Source organism: Bos indicus x Bos taurus, chromosome 21, assembly GCF_003369695.1.
Source record: "Bos indicus x Bos taurus breed Angus x Brahman F1 hybrid chromosome 21, Bos_hybrid_MaternalHap_v2.0, whole genome shotgun sequence".
In the NCBI taxonomy this organism is placed as follows: Eukaryota; Metazoa; Chordata; class Mammalia; order Artiodactyla; family Bovidae; genus Bos; species Bos indicus x Bos taurus.
The window spans coordinates 69,556,878-69,572,822 of NC_040096.1; the positions used below are offsets into that span (position 1 = coordinate 69,556,878).

General features: G+C 66.0%; 1 protein-coding gene across 8 annotated transcripts in view; it reads left to right on the forward strand.

Moving 5' to 3' along the window:
• PACS2 (phosphofurin acidic cluster sorting protein 2) overlaps positions 1 to 15,819 on the forward strand; it is a 64,240-nt gene extending 48,421 nt beyond the window's left edge. For 4 of the 8 annotated variants that reach the window (XM_027521942.1, XM_027521943.1, XM_027521944.1 and 1 more), the window contains exons 10-25: positions 199 to 289; positions 577 to 651; positions 1,583 to 1,725; positions 2,904 to 3,036; positions 3,235 to 3,339; positions 3,465 to 3,571; positions 3,664 to 3,818; positions 4,064 to 4,174; positions 4,858 to 4,966; positions 5,570 to 5,602; positions 9,042 to 9,084; positions 10,444 to 10,486; positions 10,785 to 10,920; positions 11,516 to 11,742; positions 11,937 to 12,050; positions 12,745 to 15,819. In XM_027521942.1, coding sequence (XP_027377743.1) covers positions 199 to 289; positions 577 to 651; positions 1,583 to 1,725; positions 2,904 to 3,036; positions 3,235 to 3,339; positions 3,465 to 3,571; positions 3,664 to 3,818; positions 4,064 to 4,174; positions 4,858 to 4,966; positions 5,570 to 5,602; positions 9,042 to 9,084; positions 10,444 to 10,486; positions 10,785 to 10,920; positions 11,516 to 11,742; positions 11,937 to 12,050; positions 12,745 to 12,863 — 1,744 coding nt within the window. In that variant the 3' untranslated portion in view covers positions 12,864 to 15,819. The remainder of the gene's footprint in view (positions 1 to 198; positions 290 to 576; positions 652 to 1,582; positions 1,726 to 2,903; positions 3,037 to 3,234; positions 3,340 to 3,464; positions 3,572 to 3,663; positions 3,819 to 4,063; positions 4,175 to 4,857; positions 4,967 to 5,569; positions 5,603 to 9,041; positions 9,085 to 10,443; positions 10,487 to 10,784; positions 10,921 to 11,515; positions 11,743 to 11,936; positions 12,051 to 12,744) is intronic. The other 4 variants (XM_027521946.1, XM_027521947.1, XR_003507559.1 and 1 more) reach the window with 3 other exon arrangements.
• Positions 15,820 to 15,945: the final 126 nt, after the last annotated feature.

Consider the following 15,945-nt stretch of genomic DNA (forward strand, 5'->3'; position numbering starts at 1 on the left):
GATGCAGCTGTCGCGGGTGCCCCGGGCGCCCCCCGGGGTTGGGGGGCTTCGGGGCACAGGTGTGCTGGGCGGCTCTCAGGCCCGCGGTGTCCCCGCCTGTGCTGTGGTCCTTGAGGGTGGGGCCTGCTCTGTGCTTAACCCTGCTGGGCCCTGGGGGGTTGTGTGGAGGACAACACACTCTCTGTCCCCATTTCCCAGGCCATACTTCGAAGGCCTGTCCCACTCCAGCTCACAGACGGAGATCGGGAGTGTCCACAGCGCCCGCAGCCAGAGGGAGCCTCCCAGCCCGGTGAGCAGCCCCCGCTGGGGTCCTCGGGCGGGCAGGGGCCACCCTGATCCTCCCATCTGAGTCACTGGAGGCTCCGACAAGCCCAAGGCTCAGTGCCTCCCGGTTTGCGGTGTGATCTGAGTATCCTGCCCAGTGACTGTTGTGGGGTGGCCCTGAGCCCACAGTCCAGGAAACGCTGGCCAGTCTCCCCAGGCTGCCTCCAAGGCCAGAGTCCCCTGCCCAGAGGTGAGCCAGCCTAGGTACCATTGCCGGACACCTCCTGATTCCCTCCCGACTCATCCACACAGGCCGACGTGCCCGAGAAGACGCGGGTCCTCGGAGGCAAGCAGCCCAGTGACAGCGTGTCCGATTCGGTGGCCCACGTAAGCAGGCGTGGGGCCACCTTCACAGAGCTCACTTACATGTTGCCTTTCGGGGTCTGACCTGTGCCCTGGAGGTCCTCTTCCTCCCGACATCCAGAACCTGCACAGAGATATGATGAGGTTCCCCTGGACTCTCCCCACCCCGAGGGATGGTCAGGGTCCCCCCTGGATTCATCCCACCCCTGGGGGATGGTCAGGGCCCCTGGATTTACCCCACCCCTGGGGGATGGTCAGGGCCCCTGGATTCACCCCACCCCCGGAGGACGGTCAGGGTACTCCTGGACTCTCCCCACCCCCAGGGGATGGTCAGGGCCCCTGGATTCACCCTAATCCCAAGGGGCAGTCAGGGTCCCCTGGACTCACCCCACCCCTGGTGGATGGTCAGGGTCCCCCTGGACTCACCCCACCCCCAGGGGACAGTCAGGGTCCTTCAGGACTCACCACACCCCCAGGGGATGGTCAGGGTCCTTCAGGACTCACCACACCCCCAGGGGATGGTCAGGGCCCCTGGAGTCACCCTATCCCCAAGGGGCAGTCAGGGTCCCCTTGGATTCACCCCACCCCCAGGGGATGGTCAGGTCTCCCTGGATTCCCCTTACCCCAGGGGATGGTCAGGGCCCCCCTGCTTTCCTGTCAGGCACAGACCACCACGGCTGCTTCCTGCTGCTCTCGTGCAGGTTCTCAAAGAAGGGGAGGGCAGGGGTGGTGCGGGTCTCCCCACGGCAGGCAGGACTGGGAGCTCTGTGGTTGGAGGTAGAGGTCAGCTGGCTTCGCAGGGCAGCATGTGACCATGTCCACATGCATGGAGTCACCAGCCCAGGAGAGGCCTGAGCACCCTCACCCAAACCAAGGCAGCTTGGGCATGGGAGCACAGCGCCGGGAGGGGGCCCCGGGGGTGTGCGTTCCCGACCACTCCATCCTCTGCCTACAGAGCACGCCCGCTCCCGGGGAGCCGCCAGCACCGCCTGAGGAAAGCCCCGAGGTGGAGACCTCTGCCCTGGACCTGTTCGCCGAGAAGCTGCCACCCAGCGGGCGGATCACCAAGACGGAATCCCTGGTTATCCCCTCCACCAGGTGACCGGCCGCCCCAGGGAGGCCATGGCCCAGGCAGTGCCCCTGTGGGCCAGTGTGGAGTATGTGTGGGCGCCCCGTGTTGGGGGGCCTGTCTGGCTGCATGATGAGCATCACTCGGGGGGCCCACCTGGGACCCTCACTCACCCCCATCTGGAGCTGGCTGCCGGCTCCAAGGGCAGGGAAGGCCCGCCATCCCCTGTCCCCTGTCCTGGACCCTGTGGTGCCGTCTGGGCTGGGGCAGGCTTGTGCTCGGTGCCCATGATTCCATGGCGCCTGGTGTCAGCGTGGGCGGGGTGTGCCCGCTGGGCGCGGGCCATGCAGACAAGCAGAGCGGCTCTCACACAGTGCGCAGTCCAGTGCAGGGCCTCTGCGTGGCCGGGGGCAGCAGGCCGGGGTCCCGTGGACGCGGGAGCAGCCTCAAACGGCAGAGCCAGGCGCCCTCCTGGCAGAGGACAAGCCCTCTGTGTCCTCCACACACCCTCTCCCCCGCCCCCTCCACGCACCCTCTCCCCCGCCCCCTCCACGGTCAGACTCCCGGCTGTGCCGCAGCTCCCTAAGCATTGACCGGCCCAGTGCTCTCAGCCTTCTGCATGGTCCCTCCGCGAGGTCGGCCCCGGGCCCCCCACTGCTGCAGGGCCTCAGAGCCCACCCCTCGGCTCACTGTGCCCCGAGGGCCCCCTCCACCCTCTCCCAGCCTCCGGCCCCGTATGGCGGACACTGAATGCGCTGCTCCCCGATTTTCATCCTGCGGTCAGCCCGCACTGCCTCCCTGTACACGCCTCCTCCCAGAAACGGGAAGGGAGGCGACATGCACACGGCCTTTGGAACCGAACCTCCCGACCCAGGCCGCGCCTGGCGGGAGCCAGCAGACAGGCGTGTCAGCCGCTGGCCTCCGTGAGGCCTTGGCTTTGTTTGTTTCTGGGACAGGAGTCTTCCAGGAGCAGGGCTCTGGTGCTGGCACTACCTGGGGGGGCACAGGGGCCTGTGTCAGGACTGGGAGGGGCACCCTGAGCTCCAGGACGTGGGCATGGTCTGTGCCAGGCGCACCTGGCAGGGGAGGGGCTGGGGTCTCCGTCCTCGTGGCCTGTGGCCCAGCTGCCCGACCACCCCCAGCGCAGCCGTCTCACCGCAGAGAGGTTGGGCCCCCAGGGCAGTGAGTGCCCGCGGCTGCCCCACAGGTCCGAGGGGAAGCAGGCGGGCCGCCGGGGCCGGAGTACGTCCCTGAAGGAACGGCAGCCGGCACGCCCGCAGAACGAGCGGGCCAACAGCCTGGACAACGAGCGCTGCCCCGACACGCGGAGCCAGCTGCAGGTGCCTGCGGGCGGGGGGCTGAGGGGAGGGCCCGGCGGGAGCCCATGCTCCTGCCGCCCGGCCCCGTGGCCTCTGTCCACACAGGGGCTGTATGTCTGCGTGCACCAGGGGTTGGGCTCTCCCGCCTGTCAGCTGGGCAGGCGAGGGGCTGGGCACAGCTTGCCTCAGGGCAGCTGCAGATGAGCCCCGTCTCTCCAGATCCCCAGGAAGACTGTGTACGACCAGTTAAACCACATCCTCATCTCTGACGACCAGCTCCCGGAAAACATCATTCTTGTGAACACCTCGGACTGGCAGGGGCAGGTGGGGAGGGGCCGGGCAGGGCAGGGTGGGGAGGGGGCAGTGTTTACTCGGTGGGGCCCTGGCCAGCCCTGCCCACCGTGGACGCGAGCGGGGCGCGCGGCTGAGGGTCACCCCCGCCCCCCCAGTTCCTCTCAGAGGTGCTGCAGCGGCACACGCTCCCGGTGGTCTGCACCTGCTCTGCGGCCGACGTCCAGGCGGCCTTCAGCACCATCGTGTCTCGGATTCAGAGATAGTGAGTCCCGGGCGTGAGGGTCTCTGCTCCGCAGCGTCGCGGGATGGGGTGAGGGCCGCTCTCCTGAAGCTCTGCCCCTCGCCCGCCCGCAGCTGCAACTGCAATTCGCAGCCGCCGACGCCCGTGAAGATCGCGGTGGCGGGCGCGCAGCACTACCTCAGCGCCGTGCTGCGGCTCTTCGTGGAGCAGCTGTCGCACAAGACCCCCGACTGGCTGGGCTATATGCGCTTCCTCGTCATCCCGCTGGGTGAGGGGGTCCCCCGCCCTGGGGCCGCGCGGCTGCCCAGGGACGCCGAGGGCGCTGGCGGGGGCTTGCTTATTTATTAACCTTTCAAAGTTCTCAAGACCAAAACCCCCGTGTTTTGGCTTGGCTGAATGTCTGCGCTGGAAGGGGCGGAGTCCTCAGGGAGACCCCCGCCCCGGGGCGAGGCGGGGGGCGGAGAAGCGGGGGCCACGGGCGGGGCCGCGCCTGATGCCCCTCTCGGCCCCCAGGCTCCCACCCCGTGGCCCGGTACCTGGGCTCCGTGGACTACAGGTATAACAACTTCTTCCAGGACCTGGCTTGGAGGGACCTGTTCAACAAGCTGGAGGCGCAGAGCGCCGGTGAGGCCCCGGGCGCACGCGCGCCCACCTCTCCCGTCCCCCGCCCCTCCGGTTCCCGCCTAGGCCGCGGCGCCCCCCCCCCCCCCCCCCCCGCCCCCACGACCCCCAGCCCCCCGCCCCGCCCCCGCGACCCCGCCCCTTGCGCCCTTCCTCTCCTCCCCTCTTGTCCGCCCGCCCCGCCCCGCCCCCACCCCCACCCCCACCAGCCCTCCCGCCCTCGCGCCCACACCCCCCCCTGCAACCTGCAGCCGCCCCTGCCCGCTCTGTGCCCCCTTCTCCGCAGGCCCGGTCTGCCCTCCCGCCCACTCCCGCCCCGCGCCCCTCACCCTCGCGCCCCTGCCCTGCTGCCCAGCCCATCACACCTCGTTTTGAAAGTCAATGGTTTGCTTTGCTCTGAGACACACTTTATGTATCGGGCCTGAGCGCCGGGCAGGTAGCTGGGGTCAGCAGGCATGGTTAGTGGGGGATGGGCCAGGATGTTTCTCTTTGCCTGTGAGCTGCAAAGCTCTTTGGTGACCGGCAGGGGAGGGCTTTTCAGGATTTGGAGAGGCCTCACTGCCTTCCCCAGGATCCCATGAGGGCAGCAGCCAGAGGAGCCTCTCAGCCGTGCCCAGCCTGGCTGCCTGGACCCTGGGTGCTGGGGTGCGCCATGCCCACGGATCCCTTCTGGTCTTCTTCTGCAGTGCAGGACACGCCGGACATCGTGTCAAGAATCACCCAGTACATTTCGGGGGCCAACTGCGCCCACCAGCTGCCCATCGCGGAGGCCATGCTGACCTACAAGCAGAAGAGGTACCTCCTGGGGCCCGGGCAGGCGTGGGGTGGAGACCGCCATACTTCTGCAGTCTTGGCCAGGCGGCCTGCGTCCTCACTGTCCCAGCTCCTCGGGTCACTGACGGGCCAACGGGATGGAAAGAGACCTGGGATGAGGGAAGCCCCCAGCTCTCCTGACCACTGCACCTTTTCCGGACACAAATCAGAGTTAGGATTAGCTGGTCGATCTTTCTTTATCTTTGTACGCGCTGGGATTTTCTGTAACTGGAGTCACAAGAGCAGCAGCCCCGGTGCTGGCCCAGCAGGGACCTGCCTCCTCCAGCAGCCAGTCTCCAGCGGGAGGCCTGGTCCTCACCCTGCCCCGTGCAGGACGATGGCCAGGGGCTGGGCTGATGCCCGTTGGCATGGGGTGGGGCCTTGTGCAGTCTGAGGGGGTCGAGCGGTCCCCTCGCCCGTCTGTGAACAGAGGTGCGGTCAGGGGGTGGCAGGAAGAGGCAGACCGCAGCAGTCTGAGAAGCTCAGCTGCCTTGCCCCCGGCTCTGTGAGGGACCCCCAGTGGGTGCCTCACCGCCCGAGCGCCTAACAGCGTCCTGTCTCTCTCTTTGGCGGCTCTCTGAAAAGGAGAAAGAACTTTCACTTTGACTTTACCCTCAGGTACCGCTGCCCTTGGGTCTGGCCCCCCCCCGCCCGCTGGCTGGTCTTTAGGGCTGTTTGGCAGCCTTGGGTCTGGCCCCTGCTGCCCGCTGGCTGGTCTTTAGGGCTGTTTGGCAGTGTCGGCAGGTGGGGTGGCTCTCAGGTCTCCGTATGGGGGTCAGGAGGCACAGCCTCCATCAGGCAGGCTCCTGGCGCTGCCCGGTCCCTCTCGGGCGCCCACCCAGCCTCAGGGACAAAGTCTGCTGCCTGGCAGCGTGTCAGAGTGCGGGTTGGGAAGTGGCCGGCGGAACTCCTCTCTGAGTTGCTGCGTCTCTGAAGCCTGGCATTGCCACCGCTGTTAGCCACAGGGACTGGTTCCACCCCGTGAGCCACCAAGCAAGCACTGGCACCGCTCGGCATGGGCTTTGCTCCCAGTGCCCGCTGCCAGCAGCCAGGGAGAGTGGCTTGGGGCAGCTTCTTCGCAGCTCAGTTTTGGGGTTTACCTGGATGGTGGCCAGACCACTGGGACCTCTGCACACAGCGAGGCTCTTTTTTTTGCCCCCAAGGCGGCGTCTCCTCCGTTTGACCGTTTGTCGGAGCCTAGACCCATGGCCCTGCCTGATAGGTGTCTGGCACTGGGCCCCACGGGGCGTTGCTCTGCCTGAGCCTCAGGGCATTTGCTCTGGAAAAGCCCCAGGGCGAGTCCTTGGGTCCCAGGCCGCCTCTGTGCTGGGCCCCGGGATGGATCAGGAGGAGGGGTGTGAGCCTGTTCAGTTGTCCTGCTAAACAAGCCTCAGGGTCTAGAGAAAGACCAGCCGTGGTGTGCCTCGCTGACCCCGAGCTGTCCTGGGGGCCTGCGCTCGCTCCCCACCCTGCCCACCCCCGTTAGCTGCGCCCCGCTGACCCCGAGCTGTCCTGTGGGCCTGCGCTCGCTCCCCACCCTGCCCACCCCCGTTAGCTGCGCCGGGAGCGCAGCCTGCTTTGCTGCCTGGGCCGCAGCGTCTGTCTGTGCCAGGGTGGGCTCCCTTGAGCCACGCCTGTGGCCGGGGCTTGGGAGACCCCGAGCCGCCTCCGTGCTCAGCCCCCAGCCCCGCGTTGCAGTGGTAACACCGGCCCCGGGGTGGGGCTGGTCCCAATGTCCCTGCACCCCGGCTGGAGCCCCGTGAAAGCCAGTGTGCCATCCAGGCTCAGAGCCCAGGGCCGGAAGGGCAGCGGGCTAGCCTTTGTCTGCAGTGACACAGAACAGGCTGCTGTCCACCCGGAGGGGTCAGGAGACCCAGGAGAGGGTGGGCAGCGGGCACAGCCGTCCCAGGCCTCCTCCAGCTCCAGCCCCACGAGGGCGTCAGCAGGGAGGCTCCCATCTGCTCAGCACCAGCTCCTGGCCTGAGGTCAGACCCACTGGTGGTCCTCCCAGGCAACTGTGCGGGCTGCCCAGCACCCCCACCCTGGCCTCTTGGCTAGTGTGGGCTCCCCTCAGCTTCTGTGCCGCCGATGCCACATGGAGGCACCTCCCCCACACACAGGTCTCATGAGCCATGCCCAGGGGCCTTGGCACGGAGCCGTGGGCTCAGGCCTTAGGAGTCCTGATCTCTGTCCCTGCCAGGAGCACGCATGCCCTCCGCATGCAGGGTCCAGGGTGAGGGGTCCCAATGGAAGCCGGTGTTACCCCGTCTTGTGGGCATGTGCGTGTGGGTGTTGTCTGCATGTCCCAGGAGCACAGCTTGGCTTTGATGCTTGTGTTGTGGAGTCTCCAAGTCCCCTCTCCTTGGGGTTCTCCCCTGTCTGCCTCCCTGCGTGCCGATCATGGAGGGGTGGGCGTGCTAGCGGGCAGTGGCTCGCTGAGGTGGGGGCCCTGTGGGTCGAAGGCCCCCGTGCCCTGAGCCAGGGGCGCCGCACACGTCCTGCCTCCTCACGCAGGAGGCCCCCGTGCCCTGAGCCAGGGGCGCCGCACACGTCCTGCCTCCGCACGCAGGAGGCCCCTGTGCCCTGAGCCAGGGGCTCCCACATGTCCTGCCTCCGCACACGCAGGAGGAGGTCCAGGCACAAGGTCTGGGTTGTACCGTTAACGAGAACTGGAATGAAGGGAAGTTTTCTTTCTCAACCGTTTGCTTCTTACGATGGGAAGAAAGCCTGGGAATTTGGTAGGCTCCGTTGGAGGGACTGAACCTGGAGGTTCTTTCATCCAGTCGTTTGCCAGGTCTTTTGCAGAGATGGGGGTGGTGCTGGGTGGGTGGGTGGTTCATGGGTGCCCACGTCCAGGAGTGCCCAGGGGAGGGTGTCTCCTGCCAACTGCTGTTCCCTCACATGGGTGGCGTGCTGGGCACAGCACCTCCTGCCAAGACTGGGACCTGCATTCTGTACTGACCCCTGGGCCAGGGGCGCTTGTCCAGCTGGTGATCACACTTCACGGGAGCACCCCCAGCCCCAGGCCTCCATCTGCCACAGGGACAGGGAGGGGAGAGCCTCCTGCCAAGCTCTGGTACCCTGGGGCTCCTGGTCCTGAGAGCTGGTGCCCAGCGAGCTGGCTGAGCTGGGCCTGGGTCCCCACCGGCAGACCTGCCTGGTGCAGAGGCTTCTCCCTGGGTGGCACCCCCAGGCCGCTGCCCTGCTGGGTGTGCGTGTGTGGACTGCTCTGCAGAAGAGTCGCTCTGTGACTTCAAGCTCAGGTTTGGGAGGATGGCTTGGAGAGGGTGCCTGCCCAGGAAGCAGGGCAGGGGGCACCTGTCTGCCCTGTGGCTGGGGGAGGGACCACACAAGGCCCAGGACCAGTTCTGCCCGTGGGATCCAGGTGGAGGTGAGAAGGGGGTGCTCTCCCAGCCGCCAGTGGAGCACAGACCAGGGTGGATACCAGGGGGCAGAGCGGCACCAGCTGAGCCGCAGGACCAGCCCTGGCCCAGGAGGAGTGGGTAGCTCTCCCCTACCCAGGCCCGGGGACTCTGGCTGCCTTCTCCACCAGCGGTCAGGACAGGTGATCCTGGAGAGGCTGGGCTCTGCCAGAAGCTGTGCAGGGCCTGTGGGCGCAGTACAGCAGCATGCACACAGAGCCTCCCCCCGCCCCCGCAGTGGGCACCAACTTCAGACTGTTGAAGGGAAGTCTCAGCCTGATGGGACGGTCACCCCCACCCCCTGGCGGTGGCCCGGGCTGCTCCTGGGGCATCCTGGGGGCACAGGCAGCCCACCCTCTCCTGGGGCCCCGGGGGGCCAGCAGAATGGCTCCAGGATGGGCCAGCTGCCTGCGCGCCAGGCAGCCCAGAGGGAGGAGCGGATGGCCTCAGGCCGCCCCTCGGGGCTCTGGACCTCATGCGGAGACGCATTCAGGCTTCCTGCAGGTCGGCGGGCCCTGCGGTCAGAGGTCCAGGCCGGCACCCGCAGGAGGGCGGGCACGAGTCCGGGTGGGCCGGGCGCTGCAGAGGGCAGCCCCGCCCCTCAGGGAGGCTGACTGTGTGTTTCCCTGTCTCAGCCCCGATGAGGAGTCTTCCCAGAAGTTCATTCCCTTCGTCGGGGTGAGTACCGCCCAGGCAGCGTCGCCTTGCCCGCCGTCCTGCTGCCCAGCTGCTCTGCTGCAGGGCGGCCGCGATCCGCCAACGTGATCAGCGTGTCGTCGTCTTCATGCGACACGGTCCAGAACCTTCTTCAGTTGGAGCAGACGACTTGCCTTCGCATCCCTCCCGCCCTAAAGTCTCTCCTGCATCGAGTGGGGAGTGAGCCCAGGCGCTGCTAGGACTGGACTTGTGGAAGCAGGCGGCCTGCCTGAGGGCGCGGGGCCGGTCCTCAGCTCTGTCCTGGGCAGCGGGGATCAGCGTCAGGCTCGGCTCTTCAGGGGCCACCCAGGGCCGGCCGTCCTCAGGACAGGCCTCTCCTGGGGTCTGGGGCAGAGGACTGCCTCTGTCCTCTGGGAGCCTCAGGGCAGGCTTGCTTGGCTGGAGCGTGGCCTGTAAGTTGGAAGGTTTTACTTTGTCCCTTGGCCAAAGAGCCAGGGCTGCCGCCTGACGGCCGGCTGTGTGTCCACGGCCTGTGGCCCCACTGGGGTCTCCAGCCAGGGCATCTGCTGGGAGAGGCACGCGGCAGCCAGGCAGGTGGCAGGGCCTCTAGGCCGCTCGCTGTGCTCAGGCTAGGGGTGGCTGCTGGCTGTGCTGGGAGGGAGCGCGTCCGGGGCTGTCCTGCGGAAGCTACTGTGGTGACCGCCGGGCCTGTCCTGCTGGCTGCACGTGAGCCGCCGCCGTGTGACCAAGGCCGTGGCCGTCGTCGCGATCTCGTTCACTTGACACAGCTCCCACCCGGTCGGCGTGGGCCGGGAGCCCTGGCAGCCCATGGGGAAATGGAGCAGGCCCTGGAGCCACCTTGGTGCCCTGCTGGGCCAGGCGCCCTCGCTCCAGCACCTGACTCGCCGCTGCCTGTGCCTGGCCAGTCACACGCACGTGTATTTTGCTGAGGCCAGGGTGTGAGACCTGAGAGGTTCACTCAAGGGGAGAGGGTTCCTCTCCTGCCGGAGGCCATATGCATCCTGAACGCTGGTCACAGGTCAGGGCCAGGCCAGTGGCCAGCTGGCCGGCAGCCCAGGGCCTCTGGGGCCTGTGCCTTCATCCCGGGACTGCAGGATGGCCAAAGCAGGCTGCATCTCGAGGGCGTCTCCCAAACACACCATCTGCAGAGGGCGGGGCCTTCACCAGGGCCTGTGGCACAGCTGACCACATGGACGGTGGCTCCCGTGAGCCCAGCTCTGCCCCTCGCACTGAGGAGCTCGGCCCCGGCTCGGCCCCAGAAGTTCCGCGGGGCAGGGGGATGTGGCAAGTGGGCAGCGGCGGGGAGCAGGTCCCTACCAGGGTCTGGGGCCCCGCTCAGAAGCTCCTGTTGCCTCCTAGGTGGTGAAAGTGGGGATAGTGGAGCCGTCTTCGGCCGCGTCAGGTGACTGCGTTCTCCAGGCCCCGGGCTGGGGTGGGCTGGCGGCGGCGGGGGTGTGGCGGGTGGCAGCCGCGGTGCCTGTCTGCTGCAGGGCTTCTGTTCACCAGGAGTGGCCTCCCTTGTCCCTGAGGCCTGACAGCTCCTGCTCAGCTTTGGGGGAGGGGGTCCTCCGGCTTCCCACACGCGCTCCCCCAGCCCATAGCTGCCTGGCCTCCCTGCCATGTTTGGGTGCAGAGGGCCGTGAGCTGCCCAAGCAGAGCCGTGGGGGAAGCTCAGCACCGCCCCCAACTCCTCCCCTAAGGTGACTCAGATGACGCGGCCCCCTCGGGCTCCAGCGTGCTCTCATCCACCCCGCCGTCCACGTCTCCTGCGGCCAAGGAGGCCTCGCCCACCCCGCCCTCCTCCCCGTCGGTGAGCGGAGGCCTGTCCTCCCCCAGGTAAACGCAGCCACGCAGAAGTGCTGCCCCGAGCACAGTAGGGATGGGGCTGAGAACCAGATGGTTCCTTGGGGTCCCTGACCGCACCCCAGGCTGCCTGGAAGCAGAGGGTCAGGGTAGCCTTGCAGGGGACACAGTGGTGTCGACAAGGGCTCACTCAGACAAGTGAACAGGGGTGCCCTACTGTTCAGTCCTGGCCTGATGTCTCCCCACCTGGCCCCCTGCATTCCTGGGGCCGGAACTACAGAGTCTATAAATATAGGGTGCTCTGGACACAGGGAGTTTTGGAAACTTGGATGTGAGTAGCAGACCTGGGATACAGTGGGTGTGGTTATTGGCAGCCCCTCTCGGGTGTCCTCAGGGCTCTCCTGAGCAGAACCCACCCAGACAGGACTGCCACAGGGTCGGGGAGGCCCACCATAGGACCCCCTGGGGCCTGCACCTATGAGGGGCAGCTGGCCTGGGCCCTCCAAACAGAGGTGGTCCCCGACGTCGGGCAGCACAGGCACCAGAGGGCACCCGTTTGCCATGCCAGCCCGGGGTGCTGCCGTCCCCTCCTGAGGACGGAGGGGTGAGCCTCCCTCGTCTTTCACAGCCAGGGCGTCGGCGCTGAGCTCATGGGGCTGCAGGTGGATTACTGGACGGCAGCTCAGCCTGCAGACAGGAAGAGAGACGCGGAGAAGAAGGACTCGCCCACCACCAAAAACACACTCAAGTGCACCTTCCGGTCTCTCCAGGTCAGCAGGCTGCCCAGCAGCGGCGAGGCCGTGGCCACGCCCACCATGTCCATGACCGTGGTCACCAAGGAGAAGAACAAGAAGGGTGAGGAGGGGAGGCGGGCTGACCGTCGGGCCTGGGGGCCGCTTCGTTCCCACACCCCTGGGCAAGGGCCCGCTGGCGGGCGGGTGGTGGCGGTCAGGGTTAGCGTGGAAGGAGGGCCAGAGGAGCGTACAGCCTGCGCTGCCCCCAGCCCTGAAGGAGCAGCAGGAGCACAGCACGGCCCCCTTTCCTCCTAGTGATGTTTTTGCCCAAGAAAACCAAGGACAAGGACGTGGAGTCCAAAAGCCAGTGCATCGAGGGCATCAGCCGCCTGATCTGCACGGCCAAGCACCAGCAGAACATGCTGCGGGGTGAGCCGAGGCGCCCCCGCGGGCGGGGGCGGGGCCTGTGATCAGTGGGCGCGGCTTGGGGCGGGGCCTGTGTCCAACAGGAAACGGAAGTAAACCGGGGCGGGGCGGGGCCGCTTGTGGAAGTTCCCCTCCGGAAATGCTTATTTGGCTGTGATGTCATGTTACGTAGTCTGCGCTCAGAGCACACTGGGGCCAGCCCACCTGTGTGTGTGGAGTGGCTTTTCAAATTCTGAGAAATAATTTCTCAGTCCTTTCTGCTTTATGTCAGAATTTTTATAGAAGATATTCTGCGACTGAGTGGTTGAGAACACGGAGCTCTCGAGTTCTCTCTTTGCCGTGGGCTTGGGTTTGACTACAGTGGCCCAGAGCCAGCCTTTCTCTTGATTTTCTGGCTTAAGTGGAGGGTGTTTCAAACCCAGTCTGCAGACCCCTCCGAGGCAGACAGGCTGTGGACACCAGCTCCCCTGAGGTGGCTGGGGAGAGGCTCTCGGGCCATGGGGATGGGGTGGGAGCAGGCGGCAGGAAGGCCAGGAGGGGAGCTGGGGGTCCGCGACCTCCTCCCGCAGGGCCGGTGAGAACCAGCGAGTGTCTCCCGGGAGCCTGGGGGTTCCCACGGGTGTCAGCACCCCCCACCTTGTTCTCGGCCGCGGCCTGCAGCTAGGGGCAGGCGGGTCAGGCGGTCTTGTCCCCACAGTCCTCATCGACGGCGTGGAGTGGAACGACGTCAAGTTCTTCCAGCTGGCGGCCCAGTGGTCCTCCCACGTCAAGCACTTCCCCATCTGCATCTTCGGACACTCCAAGTCCACCTTCTAGCCCCGCCTGCCGGGGGGCCGTGCCAGTTTCTGCTCTGCAGCCCCACGATGGCCGCGGCCGGGAGGGCCCAGCTGCTTTTCTGTTCACACTTCAGTTTACCACAGAGACAGACCCTTAAAACCCCAGAGAGAAACAGTCTTAAGTATGAACGCGCTCACAACCTGGAGACTAACGGGGCGGCCCCCACCGGGAGCCCATAACTGCTCTGCTTATTAACCAGAATGTCCTGGCGGGGGTGGGAGGGCAGGCGGGATCACGGAAGGTGTGTTTTGGCCTCAGGACTACCCCCCCACCCCCACCCAGTCCCCCCAGCAAGAAGGGTTCTTGCCTTCGTGTCCTGTCCTTTCTGAAAGCCAGGACTACTCTGCTTCCTCAGGGAGCGGGGGTCCTGCGGGTGGCCCCGTGGACCCCAGGCTGCCTGTGCGCAGGCAGCGAGCTGGGGGGCCAGCCTTCTGTCAGGGACGTCCTGAGCGGAACACAGAGGCCAGTCAGCCCCGCCCTGGGCCCCCCGCCCACCAGCCGAGAGGGCCCCAGCGCCGCCGCCCACTCTGGATCCCAATGAACTCCAGCCGTCAGGGGCAGTGGAGGTTTTATAGTAGCGGATATTTTTAATGCTTTTAAATACATGTTATAATGTAGCTGCCAAACAGACGTTGCTCTTCTGAAATCCCAGCAGCCCCTGAGGACTGAGGCAGAGCCAGCCGTGCCGCCCCGGTCCCACCCCCGGTCCCACCCCCGCTCCCCGCGCCCTTCGCTGCCCCCGAGGCACCGCTTTGCTTCTGCGAGTCATCCTGCCCCGAACAAAGTTGCCGCCTCAGCTCCACCGCCTGCCCCAACACCGGCCCCGCCTGCTGACTGGGGGTGTCTGGGCCAGGCAGTCAGGTGTCTGTCACCTGCACCACTAATGTGGCCAGTGAGGCTCAGGCAAGTGGCCAAACCGTAGGGGCTCAAGCCCCGTTGGAGCCATGGGTGCAGCCGGGGCCCCGCCTGTCTAGGCTAGGCTCCTCAGAGCAAGGGATTTGGGGTTTGGGTCCCCAGGGCGCAGGGAGTTGGGGGTGAGTGGAGCACCCTGCCATCCCCCTCCCTGTGCAGTTAGGCAGTGGCTGTCCTGACCCGAGGCCCGGGTCCCTTCCAGTCCTCCTGCTCAGCCCCAGCCCTGCCCCCAGGACTCCCCAGGAAGAGCCCACCCTCTCCACCTGGCCACTGTGGCTGCAGGCCCGGGGTGCCCACCCAGGGGCTCTGAGCCCAGTTTTCTAGGGCTGAGAAACACACGGGCTGCGCTCAGAAAAACAGTGCCAAACGCAGCCAGGCTGCAGGTCTTCCCCGCTCTGTTGGAGGACAGGACTTCCAACAGCCCGTGGCAAGGAAGGGTCCCCCTTGGGGGTGGAAGACAGTCCATTTTTCTTACCTGTGACCTACCTGCTTACCTCCTCCCCCAGGTGGCTGTTCAGGGTGTGAGTGTCCATGGCCAAGAGCCCTGGGTCTAGCAGGTGGACAGATCTGAGCATGCCCTTGGACCAGGGTCCTTGGATGGGAAGGACCTGGGTGAGAGTGTAGGCCACTGAGCGGAGGAACCCTTGGACAGCTTGTGCAGTGTCCACCTGTGTCTACACCCAGCAGCTGCCTGGGACCCGTGAGTTTCCCCGCCCTCGTTGCCACCACTGGCTTCAGGGCCCTGAGTACTGCTCCTTGAGTTTCCTTTTCAGAGGTCACACTCAAAAGGAGGTGTGGCTGACATGCCCTTGACTCGGCTTTCCAGCTGCAGAGCTAGTTGTAGAGGAAGGGGCCGAGAGGGGCTGTCCCGTCCCATCCAGCTGTGAGCTGTCTTCATACCAAGCAGGAGACACCCAGCACCTCCACCCTGGGCAGGCCACACTGTTCCTGGGCCCCGGAGGTCATACAGACAGCCCCAGCCACCATGACTCACTTAGAGACCTGGGCTCCGGTGCCTTGGTTTCCCCATCATCTAATCGGGGATGTAAACACTTCCCCTGCCTACCTCATGGAGCTGTTTTGAGGACACAGATAAAAGCACTTTGTCCCTCAAAGGAAGATGACTCAGAAGCCAAAGCTGCCTGTGACTGAGGCGCAGCCCTGAGTGCACGGAGGGCAGTGTTGGGGCAGCTTGTGAGGAGTGCAGGGCCCAGACCGTGACCCCCAGGACAGGAGCAGCCCCTGCAGAGCAGGAGTTCTCCGCCCACTGGGTGACCAGAGGTCACTGGGACTCAAATGCTAAGCCACTCGTCTCGTTCAGGCAAGGCCAGGCTCCTCACAGGCCTGTGGCACAGTATGGGCAGGCTCCACCCTCACTCAGGCCAGATGGGAGGTCAGCTCCAGCCCTGTATCCAGGCCACTGCTTTCTCCCTCTTTGTGTCAAGTCCCTAGGGTCACCGTCTCCTCAGGGCACGCAGGCCAGTGTCCCGAGTGTCATGGCCGCAGCTCAGGGAGGAGAGGGGCGGCAGGATTAGAGCGGCCAGGGCCAGCTAGGCTGCGCTGTCCTCGCTGGCAGATACCAAGACCTGCCTGGCCTTCGTCCCAGGACGCGTTCCTCATGACAGGACTGCGCCGCTTGCTCCCAGAGGCCAGTTGCCTGACCCCTACATGTGTGCTTTGATCCCCTTCTAGAGACCCCTCCTATCCTGTGGCGGAGAGGAAGCTGAGTTCCTGGGGGAGGCCTCAGGGGCCGGGCTTAGGGGCCCCTTCCCTGGGTCTGGCGCTGCAGGCCAAGGGGCACCGCTGCGTTCCTGCAGACCCCGTCCAGTTTTTGTGCGTTGTTTGGTTTCTAGGATGTACGTGTTGCTAGCTTTTTTTTTTTTTTTTTTAATGGAAAACAGGATTAATGTAAATAGCGTTTTGGGAAACAGATTATAATCTGTCACGTATGTGACCACGTGGACTATTTTAAGGTGCTGATGCGACACTAATAAACCCGGGGAGCACTCCCAGGCCCTCCCTCGCCTGCTGTGTGATTCCTCTCGAGCAGCCTCGCCCCTCCATCCGTCCAGGCGCGGGCGCCGCCCGGTGTCCAGGCACCGCAGGCCGACCTTCCGAGGCCCCCACACGCCGCGTGGACCCAAGGGGA